We start from the raw sequence: 20964 nt of genomic DNA, 5'->3' as shown, positions 1-20964 counted from the left end.
GCATCCCATCTTAACGACCAGCAACCATTAAAGACATATAGTTCATGCTACCTCCTGTGAAAATGAGCAAGAACTGCATCAACCAGATTTCAATCAATACGGAAGACCTTGGGCTGTGTAGAAAAAGGACATTGCTTTTTTAGCCCCTTACAACCATTTCAATGGTTCAGTTCAAATGTTCAGAGCCAGTGAATTGAAATATACATATAAATAAGCTTAATGACAGTGTTTGGCTTGGAGTCTGGCTGAGGGGAAGGCATAAGCTCAGATCTTGCTTCATTTGCTGGAAAACTCCCTCTGGAAAATCACAGCAGTGGTGACTTTACATGAGGCTAGAGGGCTTGAGCAGTAGGTGGGTTTACTGAAGCAGACAGCGACTGCCTCACAGAGAGGAGTTTCAACAGTTCAAATTTTCATTGCTACTGGATTGCAATACACACCCGTTTGTTTTGGGGTTTTTTTTTTTTGTTTGTATGGTGCATCATCCGATTCACAAAAATGAATCACCCTGTAAAGACAGTCACATGGCACTTAAAGCAAACAGACAATCATCAAGGGATGAAAGGATTACTTTTTGACAGGATGTTGAAATGGGAAAAACAAGTGATCTAAGGGACTTAGGGTATGATTGCCAGTGTCAAACGTACTGACTCCAATGTCTCAGGGATGACCTCTGTTTTGGGCTTTCCATACATAACAGTGTTTAGGTTTATCATGAACCATTCAACAGTTTTCCTGTATTTACAAAATAGCTTACAGACAAGAGAGGTCGAGGGAGAATGTTAAGAATTATGCAAACGAACAGAAACAGGTTACTTCAGAGAGCAGTAGAACAGTGATGAGCAGTGGCACGTTTCAGAGCACACAATTCTATGATGTTGATGGTCTTGGAATGGAGATATTTGAGAGCATAGTTTACAGGCTTGGAACAGAAAACAGACAATTTAGGGAGCGTATGTTGTCTGCCTCTGTAGACGAGGTCCTGAATATCTGTCAAAAAGGAGGGAGACATACGGCAATTAGGTATTTGTAACTAGGGATATGACAAGCTGTTATGATTATTTGTTTGAAAGCAGACATCCAGGTGAAGTGTCTGATGAAGGCAGGTGAATTTGACTGGGGTTTAATGAGCCTGCTACTGTGATATTGTCAGACTGAATAAAGCCTTGTATGTCCATTTATTGCAACCCCCCCCCCCCCCCCAAAGAATGATGGTAACCACTCTGGGGTGCTTGAATGAGGCATAAGTGTTACCATAAGGGATGGAGATGAGTTTGACAGACCACAGTGCAACAAATCAGTTGCCTTGGTTGTAGCCACAACATCCAGTACAGAGTGCTGCATCAGTGCCCACAGAGAAGACAGGCACTTGTTTTAAAAGAAAAAGATCTCACTGCACTGCTGGAAGAATAGGAGCCAGAGACAGACTGAGGTGCAGCAAGCTTTGTCCAATAAAGGTTTTTTGGTGAGGGATGGAATTGATGAGGGGAGTGAGAGAAGGTGGGAAATGGAGGTTTGCCCTTGAGGAAAGTTTAAGTGACTGAGAGACAGGATAGCTGGTGTCTTGTTTAGTGCAGAGTTTCCAATAACTACCACCCCATCTGATTCACCTTCTCAAAGACTTCCTCACCACCTGTCTCCTCTCCATTCACCTCAGGTACCTCCACAGTTAAGCATGTCTTCTCTTGGCCTGGCATTCCTATTTTCCAGGAAAAACCTCAGGTTCTCCAGTCACCTGGAGTTTCACTTTGTCCCTCTGGACACCAAACATTTTGAAGCCTCCTTACTAAAAGCAGAGGTGGACAACATCATTACCCTCTTTGCCACCATTATCATCAGTCGTCTTAAAGTTCCCCTCTGTTGGTAACACAATCACCTGCCCTCAGACTCTTGGTATTTACCACGAGAATGCTACCACAAGGTCAACCATTTATTTCCCTTCTGCTCTCTGCTGCATCCTCAGTTCAATCTCTGACCGCTCTAGTGTTGTTGGTCCAGTCATGCCCTGGCAACACACACACGTGACTTTCATTTCACCATCAATGGAAAAACTTGTCCTTATACAGAGATTTTCTCTGTGTGCCCACAGACCTGCAGCTATTCACAGATGCATGGATTGTGTTGTGGCCACTGGTTCGCTACACTGTGCCAAGGAGAATTACATTCACTTCTATCAGAATTTGTGTCGTATCAGCCTTTCTTTGGGGGGTTTGAAGACCAAAGATCAAAGATCAAAATCTGTTTTTATCCTCTCTAACAAAACAGCGATAGTAAAGCCCGCTGTCTTTCGCCAGCTCTCATGCGACTACTCGAAAGCTTCACTTCGATTTCAGCATGCTAATTCTCTTTCTCATTTTCTTTTGCAGAAATTCAAGAGCTCTGTACCAGATTCTGACAAGGGCCTGACTCGAGTTCCACTGTATTCAGAAATGATGCTCCCATAAATCACTCCTTCAGTTATCTGCACTCCCGTTCCTCCATCTCATCCTAAAAAGCTTCTCACCCCAGACTCTATAATCTTACTGCACCACCCAGAGAGCTTCCAGAACTTCCCACATCTACCACATTTCAATCTGGAATATTTTGCTTTCCTTTATTGTCCAGAATTAGCACCCGGTTTGACCGCACCATGCAGATTACTAGACTCAGACATCACTTGATACTCTTTACTCAAAGTCCACTGCTATTCGCTGGGTTCATTCCAAATTGGCTAAGCCACCACAGCAGTACAATATGCCCTATTAGAATCCATCATTAGGATGTTGGACCTCAGCAGCCTGCCAGACACACAACTTGCTAAAAAAGAAAAAAAAAAAGGCACATCATTATCTCTCTAATCATATAACCTTCATCCAATAGAACATTCACCTTCAAATCTACAACCTGTGAAGACACCTATAGCTCTTTCCTCACTATGCATTTTGGCCTGGAATGTCAGCAAGTTGGGCTGACCTGAATGCTGTTTTGCTCCAAGCCAAATATGCTTGTGTGTTCATCAAGCCTCATAAATACTTCCACCACATCATTCTATCATTTCCCAGCTACAAACTAGTGCATTGCTTGATACACTCTAGAAACACATGAGCGCTAGAAGCACCTGCTTTCAACATACTGTAAATCTTTTGTTTAAGCAATTGTTTCCTTTCTTTTGGCATTTACCTGATGCACAACTCAAGAATAAAGACAGAATGGTGTAGCCTCAGTTGTCATATTAAATCTGAATTACTTTTACCGCTCAACCAACACCTTATTGGTATTCCTCAGTATTACTTATTGTAAAGCCAATTTTAATAAGAGATATGCAAAAGTCGGGGGGGTTTTTTGTGGCCATCTAATCACCTTTGTGTTCCTTTGCTTGTCTGACTGACTGGTTTCTGGAAAACAGAGCTTTTTTGACATGTGGGATATTTGTGGTTCTTACCCCGGTCAGTATCGTAGAGGAAAACAAAGCGGTTCCAGTCATAGTGGTCGAGTAGGCTCAGAAGAGCTCCGCGGATGGACGGCCGCAACTGCAAGACAAACTGGGTCTCACCCTCACTGGGAAAACTGGGAGTAATGAGGGAGATGTGCAGAGCTCCACAGAACGACGTCAGCGTGTGCACTGAGTGCTTGTCATAGAGGCCGAAGATTGCAAACACACCCCTGGAATACTGCGAGCAGACTGCCAAAAGAGAGAGAGAACAAGAGAGAGAGGGATGCAACATAAGACGGCTGTAGGACAAATTACCTCAACAGGTCATTTACACAGTATCATTAAAACTTAAAATGATCACATTCAACAATTTGTGTCAAGTTCTCAAATCAAGTAACATATACCAGATTTAGTGAAGGTAGTGATTTTGCACAGTCCTTTAAGCAAAAGCTAATGAATAAGATTTCATAGTATTTCACATCTGAGATTAATTACATCCCCATACTGAGACCCATTTTTAACGTGTTTGGTACTTGAACCCTGATTATGTCAAATTCAAGTATTTAGGCTGACCATGAAAATCTGCATTTCAGGACAGTGAAATTTCACCCTTAAGAACTAAATTGTTACTATTATTATTATCATTAGAACTAGTGGTAGTGGTCACAGTTGCAGTGAAAGGGATTAGTAGCAGTAGTATACTTTTGAAATTCAAAAGGGCGAACTCTCTGAACAGTTTTGTATTCTTTGCATACAGTAGTGCTGTTAGGAACATATGGTAACAGTCATCTTTACAGGAAATATATGGGGAAAATCCCAGGCAGCTACACCTCTCATTTAACCTTCAGTCTTTGTAAACTGAGCTGCACAAGACAAGCAAATAAACAGTTTGCATCGCCACTGATTTGGATAACTCATTGGATTGCTGTAATTTGTATATTAATTTTATATTGTACATTAATCTATTATAGTAAATCCACAGCTCACGCTAATCTTCCATTTAATACGAGCAAACATGCACCATTGTATTAAATCAGCTTGCATTATCATCATTTTTTGCATTTGTTCACACCCTTACAAGCATTATAAGCCCGAAAATCCTACTCAAGTCATTAGTGTATATACTTAGCAAAGAGCTCTTGTAACTTCTCAAATTGGATAGGCTGTATAAAAATAGTGATTTCTTTCCAGTCATTTAAAGTTTTGACAAAAATCTATTATCTAATCTCAGTGTCTCTCAGCCAGTACAGTAAACGCCAGCATCGTAAAACACGAACAAAGTGTATGCTGTCTCCTAATGAGGAGTATGCTCGGAGAGACTTCGCTCGCCTGTGAGGCAATGTTTGAACTGCTGCCCCACTCTGAGTGGATAAGTAAGGGCTATTATAAAATGTTTCTCATTCCTAGCAGTTTTGTTTTTTACCTCATCTAATCCTTTACATAGCTAAGCACGGCCTGCAGCTTAACAGTACAACACAGAGGGGGGAGAGAAAAAAAAAAAAACTCTTGTCTTTGAGGATCCTGAGTTTCCATTTTACTGCTCTGAGCAAACAAAGGAAGAGCTCAAAGAGCATGTCAGAGCAAATAATATGCATTTATCTTATTCAACTGCCATGACACTACTGCAGTTTTTGCCAGCATCTGATATTCGATGACATTGCAACTAATGACAGATCGTGATCAGCCCATGGGAAACTGGTATACTGTTTGTTTTATTTGCTATTTGTAGTTCATACCTGTATGTAATGGATAGTACCTGAGCTTCAGGTTTCTCATGGCGTAAATGTTCAAGCAAGGCAGCATGTGACAAAATGGTACCAATGTGTTATTGTAAAAAGATTTTTTTTTTCTGTTTAGATGAACTTCCTCAACTAAAGAAGAAACCAAAATAAAATTCAAAGCAATTGCCCAAGTCTCTCATCTAAGAGGGTTTTCTTCATGGCTGCAGAGCTCACATCTGTCACTGCTCAGGAGAGTAGGAATGAACAGGCACCTGAAGCTGGCGCTGGCAAGAATGGATTTTCCCAGAGGAAGTAAGGCCAATCTGTCTCTCCCCAGAGCCAGCCACTGGCTCCTGGCCTCCTACTCTGAGTAGCATTTGGCTGGAAACTTCAAGCTCTCACGAGACTCCACATAGGGAACTACGTGCACACACACACACACACACACACACACACAAACACACACGCATATGTATGCTCACTCACATAGACACACACATGCACACACATATACTCACATATACACACCACACACACACACACACACACACACACACACGCTCTCACACATGTACCTATGCACATGCACACAGACACACATGCTCTCACTCACACACACACACACACACACACACACGTGCGCGCACACACGCACACTCACACTCTGCAGTCTCCAGTATGCATGAGACTAAACCATATTCCTGATCTTACATACATTTCAAAGCCCTGAGCCAGCTACATTCCTACCAAACCAGGCTTTTATCTAGCAAAAGGGGCACAGCATATTCCCACAACCACTTTCACTCTCTCCTCATTTAATCTTAATACAGTTATTCATATGTGGGTCTTTAATTATATAGATTTCCCCTACCCTCAATACTCCTCTTTGCTACCCGTATCAGTAAGTGTTATGAAACTGGCAGAGAGAAAATCATGGTCTCTGACCTCTTCCTTCTTTTTGTATCATAGCGCAATGTGTTTCATTCTTTTTTTTTTTTCCCTACAATGCTGTTATACTGAAGCCGTGAACCATAACTCATTAGATTGCAGAGCTAAGCTGACAGCTCTGAATTATCAACGTGAAGCGCATTATCAACACCAACAGAGAGGAGACTCTGCGACTGGAATGTAATGCAGCTAGGTTGAAATAACAGACCATGTTCCCTTCAGTACAGCTACTGCAAAGAGGTGTGAGAACCTGAGCAATAGTGTATTAGTGGGGTATACTCAACAATGAAGGTCTAATCTTCTGTCAGCCTCTATTTCATTAGATTTTTTGTGTGTGTGTGTGTGTGTATTACACCCTGTCTGCCCACTGAGAGGGAGATAGAGATACACACACGCACACACACACACACACACACACACATATCTGTCTTCTGGTTTAGACTATATATGCTGTCCAGGATTAAATGAAAGAGATTAGTTTTAGTACTCCGCGTTAAGAAAGATACTGCTTCAGAGCAGCTCTAGGCTATGGTCCATGAGTACACACCCTTGCGGCTGTCCAGACATCTCTGTCCCTGTGTGTTATAAATACAGGTTGGGAGGCAAAGAAGGGCCCAGTGCTTTGGAGCCCAGTGCTTTGGAGCCCTTGACTCACAGTGGTCAAACAAACCCCCCAATCACTACAGGCATTATGACACACCTAAAAACTCATCATTTTAAGTTGTACCTCGACTAGACTTACACTCAGTCTATACTCTGTGTGTATTGTATAGAATATTTGTTCTATTGTCTTGCTTGACTGTATAGTCCTTGATTTTTGCTGCATTACCCTGGAGCGATATCTTTATCTTTTATTTACATTGAACTTAACTTGCAGCTCATGGACAGTTGAGACATTTTACCTACTAACTGTATGCACTTTTTTGGAGTTGCTCTGAATGCAGATGCTGGCTAAATGAATCAACATGAATATAAATGTACAAACTGGAACTCTGAGGGTCAGATCAGTTCATTCAGAACAGTTAGTGAAGTTACTACACACTTCAAAGTTGTAGATCATATGGGAGCACTGTTGCTAGAATACATCTCTCTCCTTGACAGCTGCCTTGTGATGTGGTCCATTTCGCACTGGTCCACACTAGCAATGACCCCTAAACAGCCTCCGATAGCATTCCACTCAAATGAACAAGCAGGTCAGTGCAGTTATCCTGCACTTCCCACAATCAATCTATTTGTGTGTTTGTGTGTTTGTGTGTGTGTGTGTGTGTGTGTGTGTGTGTGTGTGTGTGTGTGTGTGTGTGTGAGTGTGAGTGTGTGTATGCACATGTGTGTGTGTGGGTGTCAGTGTGTGTGTGTGTGTGTGAGTGTGAGTGTGTGTCTATGCACATGTGTGTGTGTGGGTGTCAGTGTGTGTGTGTGTGTGTGTGTCTGAAGTCTATATCCTGTGTATCCTGTTTTAGCACTTTGTATGACAGCAACTGTCCATGCAGACACCATCTTGTCTCTGATGTGGGGAATCTCTCCTTTAGCCAACAGCATCAGCAGGACTTGCAAAGGCCTACTAATGGATCATGGGTCCATTCTCTAAGGGTTCAATGTGTGAAGTATCAGCTCAGGGCCACATAAAGCTCAACAAAAAGCCTAAAAACGCTCCATATCAGTCTCCCCCGTGCACATAAACGTGCTCCAGGGGCAGAACAGGGGAGACGTTCAATTTGACTTACATGATAGTGTTGAAACAAAACGACATCAATCTAAAGAAAAGCTTCCTTGGTATCAGACTTCCCTCTCTCTCTCTCTCTCTCTCTCTCTCTCTCTCATTTTTTTTGGTCTCTTAGCTCAACAGCTCAGCCATCGTGATAGAAACGAGTGAGGTTAGACCGCTTCTGACTGTGTGTAAATCATGAAATGCATAAAAACATATCCTGCTTTCCGCTTCATGCATGACTGCCGCTGACAGCTTCACACACAGTGCGCTTCACTTCATCTCCCACAGTGCCGCTGGGGGGAAAAAAAAAAGATGGACCAGGCTTTCCTCCGCTCCCACTTCTCCATGGCACAACCTCAAACACCCTTAAATATTATGTCATAAAAAAACCTGACTCAGTGGGGAGACAACAAGAATTTTCTTATCTTTTAAAGATTCCTCTGCCCCCTTTTTTCTTTCTTTCCTTCGTTCTTTCTTTCCTTTGTCGTTGTGCTTGTTTTCGGTCCTTTGTCTCTTGGTCTCCCTCTCTGCTTTTTTGTCAGCGTTTTTTCCTCTGTTGCTGCCTCCGTAATAATTTTGTTTAATATTTTCACTGTCTGCACGACCAATAACCCCAATCTTCTAGCATTTTCCCACATATCATGGCAGAACCTTGCACTTCCAGTACTTTTCTAGTTACCTGTCTAAAACTGCTGCAAAATCTTAACTTCCCCACAGTGTGAACACAGTCCCTCAACAGCGTTCTTCCCCCGCTCTCCCTTTATTCCCTCCTGTCTCACATGTGCTTCAAGTAACCCAATCTTCACTCAGTTCAATGGTCTTTCTAAGGTAACCCTGCCTATTAAATAGATAAAACGTTACAGATTTACCAGAATATCTCCTCCTCTCCTCAAATTCTATTTAAAATGCATCGTATCTGATAAACCTCACTGCCTGTAGGATACGTCAAAGTCCTTTTATATTTCAACATTAATTTTTGTGATATACACCAGTAGTCATGTATGCATATACTGCATTTTCATATATATTTCATCTTCAGTGTTGTGAATATTGATCATTCTGCATGCTCAGAACCTAGCTATTGTACTTACATTATACAGAAATGTATCAGTAAATGCATTTATTTTTTAATCATTATACACAAATGTATCAGTACGATCATTTTTTTAACCATTTCAGTTTCTTCTCCTGATGTACTGAATTAGGTGAACCACTACCAAAGTCGGGCAGAGCAAACCTTAGTTTGATTTGGACACACGATATAAAGGCATGTGTCTCATGTGGTCGGTCATTCTTATAGTGGTATGAAAATCATGTTCATCAACACTGTCAATGAAAGACTGATCATTACAGCTTGGTGTCTGTCTTCCCTGACTCAGAATGCACATATAGAGTTAGCCTGCCTAAGCTTTTGGGGCAAGTCATTTGCTCCCTTTAAGTTAACCACTCAAGCAGGAATCATCTCTCCTTCAATCAACATTAATGAATACAAAACAGAAACACTTTCACCCTTCGACCTTGTCTATAGATCCCCATACGTTTGAGCGCAATGCTGCATTAGGAATTTGCAAAGACAGACAAGAAAACAGAGAGGAACATGAAGGGGACACTCCCTTTGGAACCTTGTTTTGAGGAGCCTTATCACTTACTTGTCATTTTGGGGTGGTTACTGAAGACACCTCCTTATAAAAACGCACAAATTGAAATATGGTTTCAAACTGACATTGGTGTGAGTACAAAATTAGTTCAACTTCATTTTTGATGGAGTTTTTTTAAGTAGCACCTATTTCTATACTTCCTATTCCACCTACATTCTAATTTAAATGACTTAACTAACTCTTCTCAGTGACATCCAGTATCCATTTCCTTACTTCACATATCATAGCATATATTCAACACACTTCCCTTAAAAAGCAATACCAATGAAACCTTAACATCTTCTCTAAATGTGGCTTAAAATCTTGTCAACTTTACATGTGCTATAACAAAATGAAAAGAGCACTACCACAAAAAGGATGGGAAAGGATTTAACACAATTTTGTCATGTGATGTTATAATACAGAATACCATGTATTTCATTATGGCACTGCTAACTTTATATTGTATTGTAATATCACTTTATCTTCCTTCTGAAATTATGACAAAGATATGCACAATATCCATTGATCAACATTTTAAGGGTTAAGGGTAAATATTCTTACTTTAAATATTTGCTAGCTTAATTGTGCAATTGTATTTTAAGGTACAGATATGATGCTGTTCAAATTTTGGGGATCCCAGTCACCTTAATCTGCCAGCGGCCTGAATAACCTATAACTCAGTCCTTTGTTCCGTACTGTACATGTACATCTCAGTCAGGACATGAACTGTAAATGTGCAGTATTTGCATTTGTATTTGTTCTTCTGAGTGATGCAGTATCCAAATTTCAATGTATATGCATACACTCACTCACTCTGTTGTCCCACAGAGAAATTCTGATCTGTTTGAGCATGACCAATGTGATAACCATTGAAGTCTCTCATGTTGTTAAATATTCACACCTTCTTTATATTGTATGGGTAAATACTGATGAAAGCTTCTGAAACCAAGATCGTTCAGAGGAAACTGTTTCTTTTTTCTTTTTTTTTTAGGTGCCTGATACGCGGCAACAAGGTTTTCTTTCACTTCCAGTATCTGATAATTGCATCTGCACCGTCAGTATCCACTCGCTAAATGTATGCTACTGCTCATGAATACTTTTGTCACACTGTTAATGTAGCGAAAAACTAAAACTTGTTCATCTGTCAAGCTAAAGTGGCTGCCTGACGACGGTTCCATTTTGATGTCGCTCCCTTTCGAAGCCGCCGCTGTAGCTGCTTTAACTCTCGGGCTAGATAAAATCCATACACGAGAAGGCACAAAACCAGGTTCAGAGAAGGCACTAGCGTGGTATCAAAAAAGTCTTGCAAACCCTTTCACGCAGCCTTTGATATAGCATCAATACTGTCACCAAAAAAAAAAAAAAAACAGATTTTCCATCTGAAACAGTTTTTTGAAATGAGGGCTAGGCAAAGTTTTTCGACTCAAAACTGGTTTACCGAGTACGTCAACCTAGGACACGGCCCTTCGTCTCCAGAGCAGCCTGAGTTCTACAGGGCATGGATTCTTAAGGTGTTGCAAACATTCCACAGGGATACCGGTCCACGAAGTATCGTGCAGTTTTGTGATCCATCCATATCCTGCTTCATTTCATTCCAAACTTATTTTGCTGAATTTATGTCTGGGTATTACGGGGTCTGCTGCGGTAAAGCAAATTTCCCGTCATGTTTCCGGAACTATTCCGAGACAACACAACCTTCCCATCACGTTTCTGGAACTATTCCGAGACAACACAAGCTTTCCGTCATGACGCATCATCATGCTGGAAGTATCCATTTAATGAAGGGTAGCTCATAGCCACAAAGGGATGCACCTGATAACCAACAGCATTCAGACATGCTGTGGTGTTTGATCGATATCAAGGAACGTAACACTTGCCATGGCAACGTTTCCACACCATTACACAACCACAACCAGACGGTGCTGTTGACACCAATGAACTCATCGTGGTTATGCCTAATTCTGATTCTGCCATCAGTGTGACACAGTGGAAACTAGGATTGAATCTCTCATCTGTCCAGGTGATGTCTATTATTATTATTATTATTATTATTATTATTATTATTATTATTATTATTATTATTATTCAATTGTCCAGTGTTGTCACTGCTGTTGTGACTCATTATAGCCGTTTCTTATTGTTTTTAGCTGCCATAGCCCACCCATAACAAACGCCCACGAGTTGAGTGTTCTGAAAATCCTCTCTGCATGATACAGTGCTGAATCATTTATTGCATATTCTCTGAAAACCTAAACAGTGTTGTTTATGAAAAGTCAGGGAGGCTGTTTCAGAGATACTGGCCCTGGCATGCCTAGTGCCATTGATCACAGTTGCTCAGAGTTGCTTCTAATCTCCTATTAAACAGTAACTGTATCTCTTAATGCCTGTCTACCTGCTTTATGTAGCAAATCATGACCATATGATTCATTACTGTCTGTTCAAGGGATTAATTTTTGTGAATCAGCTGGTGTACCTAATAAAGCAACCAATAAATGCATATTTAATAACTTCTTATAATACTCCTCCTTTCAAACAACAATTATTTCCCTTTGTGTCGTCCTTATTTTTTTTTTTTATCCCCAACCTTGCCTTTTTTTTTTTATTCTTTTACTCTCTACACACTCTTTTCTTCTCTGACACATCACAGGCGTTCCTTTTTCTCATTTGATACTGCATAGGCTATGATTTCTCTTACTTTATCTCTCTGACACTGCATAGACACTGTTTCCTCAGCCTTGATTTGACACTGTTTTTCTCTCTCCTTTAACATTTTTTTTTTTGTTATATCCTAAATGACTTATTGCTGGGGAGTGTGTGTGTGTGCCTCGCAGGGAAGGCTGGTCCATTTATCTCTTTCCCTTGTCCCTCACTCATTCTACAGAAACGCTGCCTCCGCTCTAGTCAAAGCACTCTCTCTGTCCTTATGTCGGTGCTTCTACGTTTCTGTTGCGACTCCTTTGCTTTTCATCGTTCCATCTCCTTTTTTGCATGTTCGTTTTTTTTTTGTTTTTTTTTCTTGAACTCCTTATTCCTTTTCTCCCCTGTCTTTTCTCCTCTGCTTCCCCCCCCCCCCCCCCTCCCTGTACGCTCATGCTCTCTGGGTGAATTCCTCTGCTTGTGTCTTCGTTTGCTTGTTCGTTTGTTTATGTATATATGTATTTATGCACGTTTGTATTTATTTATTTATTTACATATTTATTTACCCGTTTGTTTGTTTGTTTCCTTGTTTATTTATTTATTTATTTAGTTTGGCCATTTTGCTTGTTTAGCACTGAAACTGTACAGTAAAGCGGAAGGGAGTAATCAGAAAGAATCCTTGCAAGATTGGCCTTCATTTAATCTGTGGGTCCATCTGGGGGGCTCACACCACAGTATTCGAATTCACAGATATCTCCACAGGCGCCATGGGGAAATCTGACACGCTGCAAAATCATGCAATGCTATTTTGGTGCTTCTGTTACACACAAAAATGATCACATAATTGATACACAGTTTAACAGCAGACTTAATCCAACCCTGAAATCAAATTAGGACATCTGGAAAGGGGAGCAAAGAGGATGCTTATATGTGAAGGAGGAGTGAATTGTGGCCACTACTCTTTGCACAAACAGCACAGTGGACTCCTCAGTCTAGATAAGGAGTTTGTACAGTGTAAGCTGTCAGACCTACTCATCTTCAGAGGTGCAAGCCTTTGCATTGCGCGCGCGCGCACACACACACACACACACACACACACACTTACAAAAATACACAAGCTTAGAGCTCCTTCGGAGAGGAATGTATTCAGCTAGAATACAGAAATGCAGTATTCTGGCAATGAAATAAAATTTCTCTCTCATCTGTAATTTAATTTTTAATACTATTTGATTTAATTTACATAAACCTAAAGATCTACTTCTGAAGGACAGTCAGCCCTCCCTCTACCTCTGAAACATACGCCATCACTCACCCCAGAAAAGAAGAGAAAAGAAAAGAAAAGACAAGAAAAGAAGAACTGAGCCACTATGAAAGGAGCACCTCAGGGTGCTACATATGGTTGGCTGTAGAACACTTGATTTACACATGTACGAATGGCTAACACACACAACAGGAAATGAGCTGTATCTGCTGCACGCATTGACCGAGTTCAATCGAATTTAATGATCGCGCTGATCATGTTACTGATCCTGCGTTACTGTTACATGTTACACGTTACATGTTACTGACCCTGTAGTATCACTCTTACCCCCTAACCCCCCTTTCACAATAATGCAAAATTTTAACAATAATGTCCCAACATCTGCAGCGTCATCGTTATGATATTTAATAAAACAACCGGCCTGCGGGAATCCTGCCCTGATCCTCTTTAATAACACATATAGAAACATGTACACACATATCAAGTCTCTGTGTGATCTACAGGTCTCAGACTCACTGCACTGAGGTCAAAGCTGAGACCCTTGGCATCACTTGTTGGCCGTTTTGTTGCCATAGGGCTTCCTTCAGGCCATTTTAATCTTGGATCCCAAAGTGTCACTTACTGCCCTAGTTATTTGCTATTTTGTGTGCATGTGTGTGTGTGTGTCTCTGTGTGTGTGTTTTGTGTGTACAGTATCAGTTCCATTCAAGTATTTTATGCAAATGAATAGTGAAATATCAAAGTAATCTGTAAGAAAAAAAAGTAATTTTTTCAAGAGTCTGGTGATAGTCTAGTAGCAATTCAAATGATTTTTCAAATCATTTAAAATGTTTCTTTTTGTTGTTGTTTGTTTGTTTATTTGTTTGACTTTAATCACTGTCAGTTTGTGTACCTAATTCGAATAAATCCTCAATTATTTTTTTTATCTCATTTCTTACTAATTACAGCGATGATAATAAGCTCAGTATCCAAATATGAAAGAACCATGATATTTCTGAGGAACAAAAGAACAGAAACACACAGCATTTTTGGACTTGGGCACAAAGCCAGTCTTGTGTTTACAAAACGGGTCTTTTTGGCCTATTTCTGTCGAGTCCATTCTTCCTTCATGCTTCTCTTGCCCTCCCTTAAACAGGGTGCAATCCCCTCGTGTGCCCCCCACCCCCACCCCCCACCTCCTCCTTCTCCATCTTCCCCGGTCACTCTCCTTTTTTTCCCCCCTCAGCCTTCCTCCTCATCATCTATGCCTGACGATCTTTTTATTTTAAAGAAACACTGCATTTTGTGTTTCTGGAATGCAAAGAACTGAATTTCTCAGTTAGCACAGATGGAGGACAGACTAGGATTCCATGAGAAACTAATCAGAGGGATTTCTCCTCCACAATCTCGCACAATCATTGGCTATGAGTGCATGCTCAGTGAAGTCTGTCCCCTGGAGGCTGAGGGGATTTTTGAGTGTGCTCAGTGAACTCAGCTGTGGTGAAAACGCAAGCAGACAGATTCTTGCTCCCACACAAGCTGGGTCATTAGTCAAACGTGTGTGTTTCTGTGTGTGTGTGTGTTTCTGTGTGTGTTGTGTGTGCGTGTGTGTGTGTGTGTGTGTGTGTGTGTGTATGTGTGCGTATGTGTGTATATGCGTGTGTATGTGTGTTCATATGCTGGGGACACAATACACTAACTTGACACTTGGACGCAATGGAACAGTGATCATGACTGGGCACAGCAATATCAAACTAACCATGTCCAAGCTCCTCAAAAAAATGAATAGTGTATAACTGTCAGGAAAGAGACAGGATTGAGAGATTACACATGAAAACTTGTCTTCATACCATTTTCTTGTACCTAGTAGCTTTCCTCAGTGTATTTTTTTTTTTAATTGCTTCCAAAAATTTCTTTCTGTATCTGTATCTGACTGTATCCTCACTTTCATTACCCTCTCAACACAACTGACTCAGCATTAAAGCCAAACCACCATTTGAGATCAGTGGACTCTGTTTTATGAGTTAAATAATCTACATCTCATTAATTTCCATTTACTTCTCAACCTGTCAACTGAGCCAAAACATGTGCATAGCAAAGGACACCGCTGCCTGCTTGTGTGAAGTGATTCAGTGGCGTTTTGAGGTGAGCCCAAATAACCAGGTCATGCAATTTGTAAAACAGGTAAAAAGGCAAAAAAAAAACACAAAATAAAATTTTTCAAAATGTACAATAACAAATAATCATTGGATTAGAAAAATAATCTCACAATAATTACATTTCACTGGCAACAATAATAAAAAAAAAACCTCTGCTGAGCAAGTTGTAATGCAGGTTGCGTACATATTCGAGGTGAAGTGTTTCCTAGCTATCTCCACACTAGTCAGAGTGAATTTTCTCTACTGGGTCTCACTGTAAGACCATTCAGCAGGAAGCTTGTAGCTCTTGGTAAGATTTTTGCTTGAGCGTCACAATCTAGATACAGCTTACAGATCTTTGTGTTGGAGTGTAGAGAGAAGCTCAGTGATGATGCAGGCTGCCCCCCCCCCCCCCCCCCCCCATTTTTTAAATGACCTTTTCCCTTGTTATTCTCCTAATTCTCTGCCCCTATCTTCCCTAATTTCCATTTTTTAGGTGCGATGTTTTGTTTGCTCTTTGATGCGTATATATGTTCGTAAGGGTTATTTTCAACCTAGTTTTAAGATTGAAAATATTAGGAGATTTCCTGGTTTGCTTTCCTGATCCTTCCCGTTTGCTGTTTTATTGACACATCTAAGCAGGCGGTCGGCCTGTGTTGCCGCCCCTGTGTGTCTCTCTCCCGCTGCAGTCTTACTACTGACTGTGGCATGCAGAGTGATGTAATCATGTGCATTTTCAGACAAGCCCTTATTGTCATTAAAAGTGGTGATTATGCAACAGTACTGCGTTCAAATAAAATTCTGTTATATGATTAGTGGTGATCAAACTGTATCTGTTTTTCTTCTGGTTTTCAACATGCATATGTATACCCTAAAAATGACAGCACTGTAAATCTTTGTAGCCACTGGGTATACCGTGTGTGTGTGCGTATTTCTGGGTTTTGTTATTATTATTATTATTATTATTATCATTATTATTATTGCTGTTGTTGTTGTTATTTGGTAGCAGTGCCTGTTTTCATGATTTCATGAAATACCACTGCCCTCTACTCATTATGTTTCAGCGTTGTGCAGTGTTCTCTGTGTATTGTCCCCTATGGGTGGTTAACTGAACAGTCAGTGGAATTGATTGGCCACAGTGTTATCACAACAGACTTCAAGGTAAAAAAAGGGGGGGGGGTGCGGGTAGAGGAGGAGGAGGAGGAGGGAAATCTGCAGTATCCAGTCCTCCAGGACGGTGAGCTGGATAACTCATGTAGTCATTTGTTGATGGTGAGCAGCACTGCGGTTTAACTGGCCAATCATTTTAAAAGAAAAGAAAGGTCATTACCAAATCAAGACAAAAATAAACAACACAAAAAAGAGAAGAGAAACAGAAAAATCAAACAGACACTGAAGCTCCAGGGTTTTCTTGCACCTGTGTTATGTGTCTGTTTTTTTTTTTTTTCTGAGATGACGTGTAGGTCTGTATAAGGCTGTACTGATGTTTGTTTTCACTGAAGATTGCTGCTGCTGTTTCGTTTCACTCTGGTTTTTGTTCACACTGGTGCTGTTTATGTTGCCTAGTATTGTGTTGAAATGTCTTAACAAAATGTTGGGCGCAGTGAAAATAACAACTGTATTGGATGAAAGCATTTTTACATTAATTCTTGTATGTATTATGGATATTTATTAAACCCACTACTACTGTGTTGGATATTACCTTTCCCAGGTTGATGGGTGGTGGTGCTCGCATGCTCACAGGGGTCTAGGTGAACCACCCCCAGCCTTCCCTGTGTGTGCATGCATTATTTATTAATGTCACCTCCTGCATTTCTTTTGTTGTGTGTGCGTGTGCGTGTCTGTGTGTGTGTGTGTGTGTGAGTGTGTGTGCGTGTGTGCATGCGCGCCAGCACATATGCATCTGTGTGTGTGTGTGTTTGCGTGTTTGAGTGTGAGTTCACAAGCATATGTGGTTTTAAGTAGTCTGCTCTGGTAATCTCTCACTTTATTCCCCTGCAGTCAACTATCTCCACTCTCTCTCTCCAGCTTCCCCTGTGGTGAGCAGCTGGACACTCTCCTACCCTCTTCTAATAAAATTATTTTCTAAAAGACATCCAGCTATAAATTTTTAATGAAAACTCTAAATGTTACACCAGAATAAATTAAAACTTGGCTTTGAATAAACTTGATTCCTTATTGCACTTGAGAGCCACATCTTTGCCCTCTTTCAGTGTTGTGTAGAGACAAAATTGTGAGTAAATACCAGGAAATTCCCAAAGTGTAATGAATTCTGACAAACTCGTAGTCCTTACATAACATACACTCGCTTACCTCGTTACAATAAAGTTAAGAGCAAAAAGGCATTCGTATAAAAAAACAAATGAAGACCTTCCTGTCAACCATTCCAGTTCAGCTTCCGATACCTTTACGTCAAACATCTATAAATAGGTCACAGAGACAGCTGGGGTGTTCAGCATAGGTAGGTATCTCTTTGGAATCCTTGTATCACAGTCTAACCTGACTGTATCCTCACTGAACTCTGAGAACTCGTTCCATAAATATAAACCGTACAAGCCGTCAGATACTGAACGTTAATACATTCGACGTTAAAAAGGTATATGTTCATGTTACCAAAGATGATCTTCATCATTATCACTTAACGCAGCCTGGCATGTAAAACCTCAGCTGTGGGTGTTAAATTTATGTTGTCACACCATAAATAAAAAATCATGAGTTATTTTAATGACCCCACCAGTGGGTCAAGGGTGTTTGGTGGTTCTGCTGGGTTGTTTTTCCAAAAAAAGGGTTGTTACAGACCACCCCTAAGGCTAGATAAGCATCCAATGATTCAAAAACAGTTGACTCATAGTTCTGAGAGTGGAAAAGTGTTGTTTTTTACCCCAGGAACCGTGAAAACACTAAGACAAAGAGGCAAAGAGACAAAGCCTAATGAGTGTCTTAAGTAACATTTTTTCTGTTGTTACTACAAATAGTTTATGTCAATTATGATTATATATATAACTAAACAACAGTCTGCCTTGGCTTGATCTCTAGATCACCGGCTTCCTGGGTCATGACTTTCAGGTAGGATCATAAGAAATGTAAAAAAAAAAAAAAAAGGTTTAAACACATTGTAATAAGTATATTTTTTTAAACCATGCCAACAGCCAACTGCTAACAAAGCAAAGCTAAATTTAGACAGAACAGATTTGCATAGAGCAAGCAACGCTTAGATTGCAGAGATTCAGGCTAAGCACAGCGAATTCTGAATTGAGTAAACAAGTATACCATTTACTCAAATCTAATTGTTTTTCTGACAAAAAAAAAGACAACTCATGACACCAAAGACAATGGCTCAGAATCAAGAGGACATGGGGAGTGCTAGCCATCCGTCGAAGCCAAAAATTTAAGAGGGCAAGCACAGCACTATATACCAGTACTGCCTTGTAATTCACCATCTCTTTAGCAAGCAGAGCTTACAGGGACCATATTTTGAAATTTGGCTTTGGTAACCGCTCAAAATGCAAACAGAAATGAAGCAATCAAACTGGCTGGACTACGGATTTAATATCCACCCTGTCATCCTACAAACCAGCCTGGAATTGAATAGTGTAGGCTCCATCCCATTAAGCAAATAATGAGTACGTAATTAAGTTACGGTGTAAGTTTTCTTGAAGTATCTCACGGTATTTTAGGGTCAAAGTATGCTCAGTGATAAGTTGTCTCTCTGCACATATGATCATTTTGGTACATGAGAAAATGAAGATTGGGTTGATTTTTAAAAGCGCATCCACCCATATTCAGCATTCTTACAGTGCGAACATTCCTGATCCTCACTGAAAATGACCACTCAACACTGAAGGGAAATTAGTACAGCATGGTCAAAAAAAATCAGCGAGCATGATCAGTCAATATCTGATAATCAACATTATTTTTACAATGAATTATCAAAATTGCAATGAATGAGCATTATTGCTAATCAGACTAATCTCTACATACTCAAATACGTTATCTTAAACAAGAAAAAAAAAATCTAATTTCTCATTGATTTGGGGAGAGTCTCATAATTCACTAAATTTAGAGGAAGAAAGCTTTTAGGTTTTCCTAAGAAAATAGCAGAGTCTTTACCAGGATAATGAATAGAAGAATTATCCTCATCTAACAAACATTCAAATAGCTTTGATTGCTCTGGCTGCATTTCTCTCGACCACTTCAAGTTGGCCCAGATCAGCACGCCAGTTTACAAGAGTCTCTTTAAGACCTAATATCACGACTTCATGAGCTCTCTGGTTCAGCTCATAGATATAAACCATGAGGCTTAAATCAAGGTCCTTCAAATCTGGCCCACAAACCGGGATGTCCTGCTGGTTTTCAACCTTGCCTTGAAATTAAGAACCAGTCTCCACCTGGTGAGCAGGTGTGTGAGCTCATCGGCTGTGACATTCGGGGGGATACAGTAACAAAAAGCCCAGCAGGACCTATGAATTTCACGGCCAGAAGTTAATAGCCCTGGGCCCACCTTCCTCAAAGCGATGGAACTTTGCCATCCCACTACAACACAAATTGCACTGAATTGTTGGCGCACATGTCTAATTTCTGTGAATGTTTCCCAAATGTCCTCACAGGGGGCAAATGTTATGACTGACAATAATGTGGATCGTTTAAAGGTCAAAATGTTAAAGCCACTCAAATCTAAAATCACACATTTAGAAAATAGTATCATGTGAGAGGATAAATGCGTTCAAAACTCTAATGTCAAAGTCTGGGATCGAAAATGTTACTGAGGTTGGAAGTTAAAACTGATTTGAAGCAGGAAAATAAAATGGAGGTAACAACGAATCAAACAATTTTGCATAACATGGTTATGGAACACCACTTTAAACAAATTTAGCCCATTCCCCATCAAGCACTTCACTATTTTATGTACTCGCGCTTGGCACAGAACATTTTGTAGCACAATGCTTTACACAATAGTGTGAAGTAACACTGCATAACATATAGGCCATGTTCCACTCTTGTTCAGCTTAGAGTAACATATCCCATTTCAGTGAATGTTGTCTGTGTCCAGCAGCGGAGTTGCTGTGCTGTGGTCCTTACCACAGTCATCCCTACAGTGAGTCAGACCAGCACTATAAATCTCTATCAGGGGCAGACAGTGCGCCTGTGACCTCATTATGGTCTGTAACGAGTATTATCGACACCGTTTTGGCACAGAATTTATCTCTCTCAGTACCGCTCGCCTTTCCCCATAAACACACCAAAGAGTGGGGCTTTAAGGGGTCTAAGGAATGTAAGTCAAGCTTTACTGGAGCTACGCTCAGTTAATGTTGCACTTTCTCAAGCCTAAGTGTATAGCTATAATGTAGCCAGAGCCGGAGGGGTCGACAGTGGACGTTGCGGCTGATTCTTTAGCCTAGTTTTAATGATTAAACAAAGTCACAAAATTGTAATTGTTGTAAATGGCCCTTGCTCCCTCTAAATTGAACACACTTCTAAAAATAACGCCTAATTACAAAAAGCTGGGGGAACCTCTTGTTG

General features: G+C 40.5%; 1 protein-coding gene across 2 annotated transcripts in view; it reads right to left on the bottom strand.

The window, feature by feature from the left end:
* Window positions 1–20964, bottom strand: part of gria4b (glutamate receptor, ionotropic, AMPA 4b) — a 73923-nt gene that overhangs the window by 37700 nt on the left and 15259 nt on the right. For both annotated transcript variants that reach the window (XM_030781038.1, XM_030781039.1), the window contains exon 3: window positions 3422–3661. In XM_030781038.1, coding sequence (XP_030636898.1) covers window positions 3422–3661 — 240 coding nt within the window. The remainder of the gene's footprint in view (window positions 1–3421; window positions 3662–20964) is intronic.

This window comes from Chanos chanos, chromosome 8 (assembly GCF_902362185.1).
Source record: "Chanos chanos chromosome 8, fChaCha1.1, whole genome shotgun sequence".
In the NCBI taxonomy this organism is placed as follows: domain Eukaryota; kingdom Metazoa; phylum Chordata; class Actinopteri; order Gonorynchiformes; family Chanidae; genus Chanos; species Chanos chanos.
This window is presented reverse-complemented; position numbering and strand designations above follow the sequence as displayed.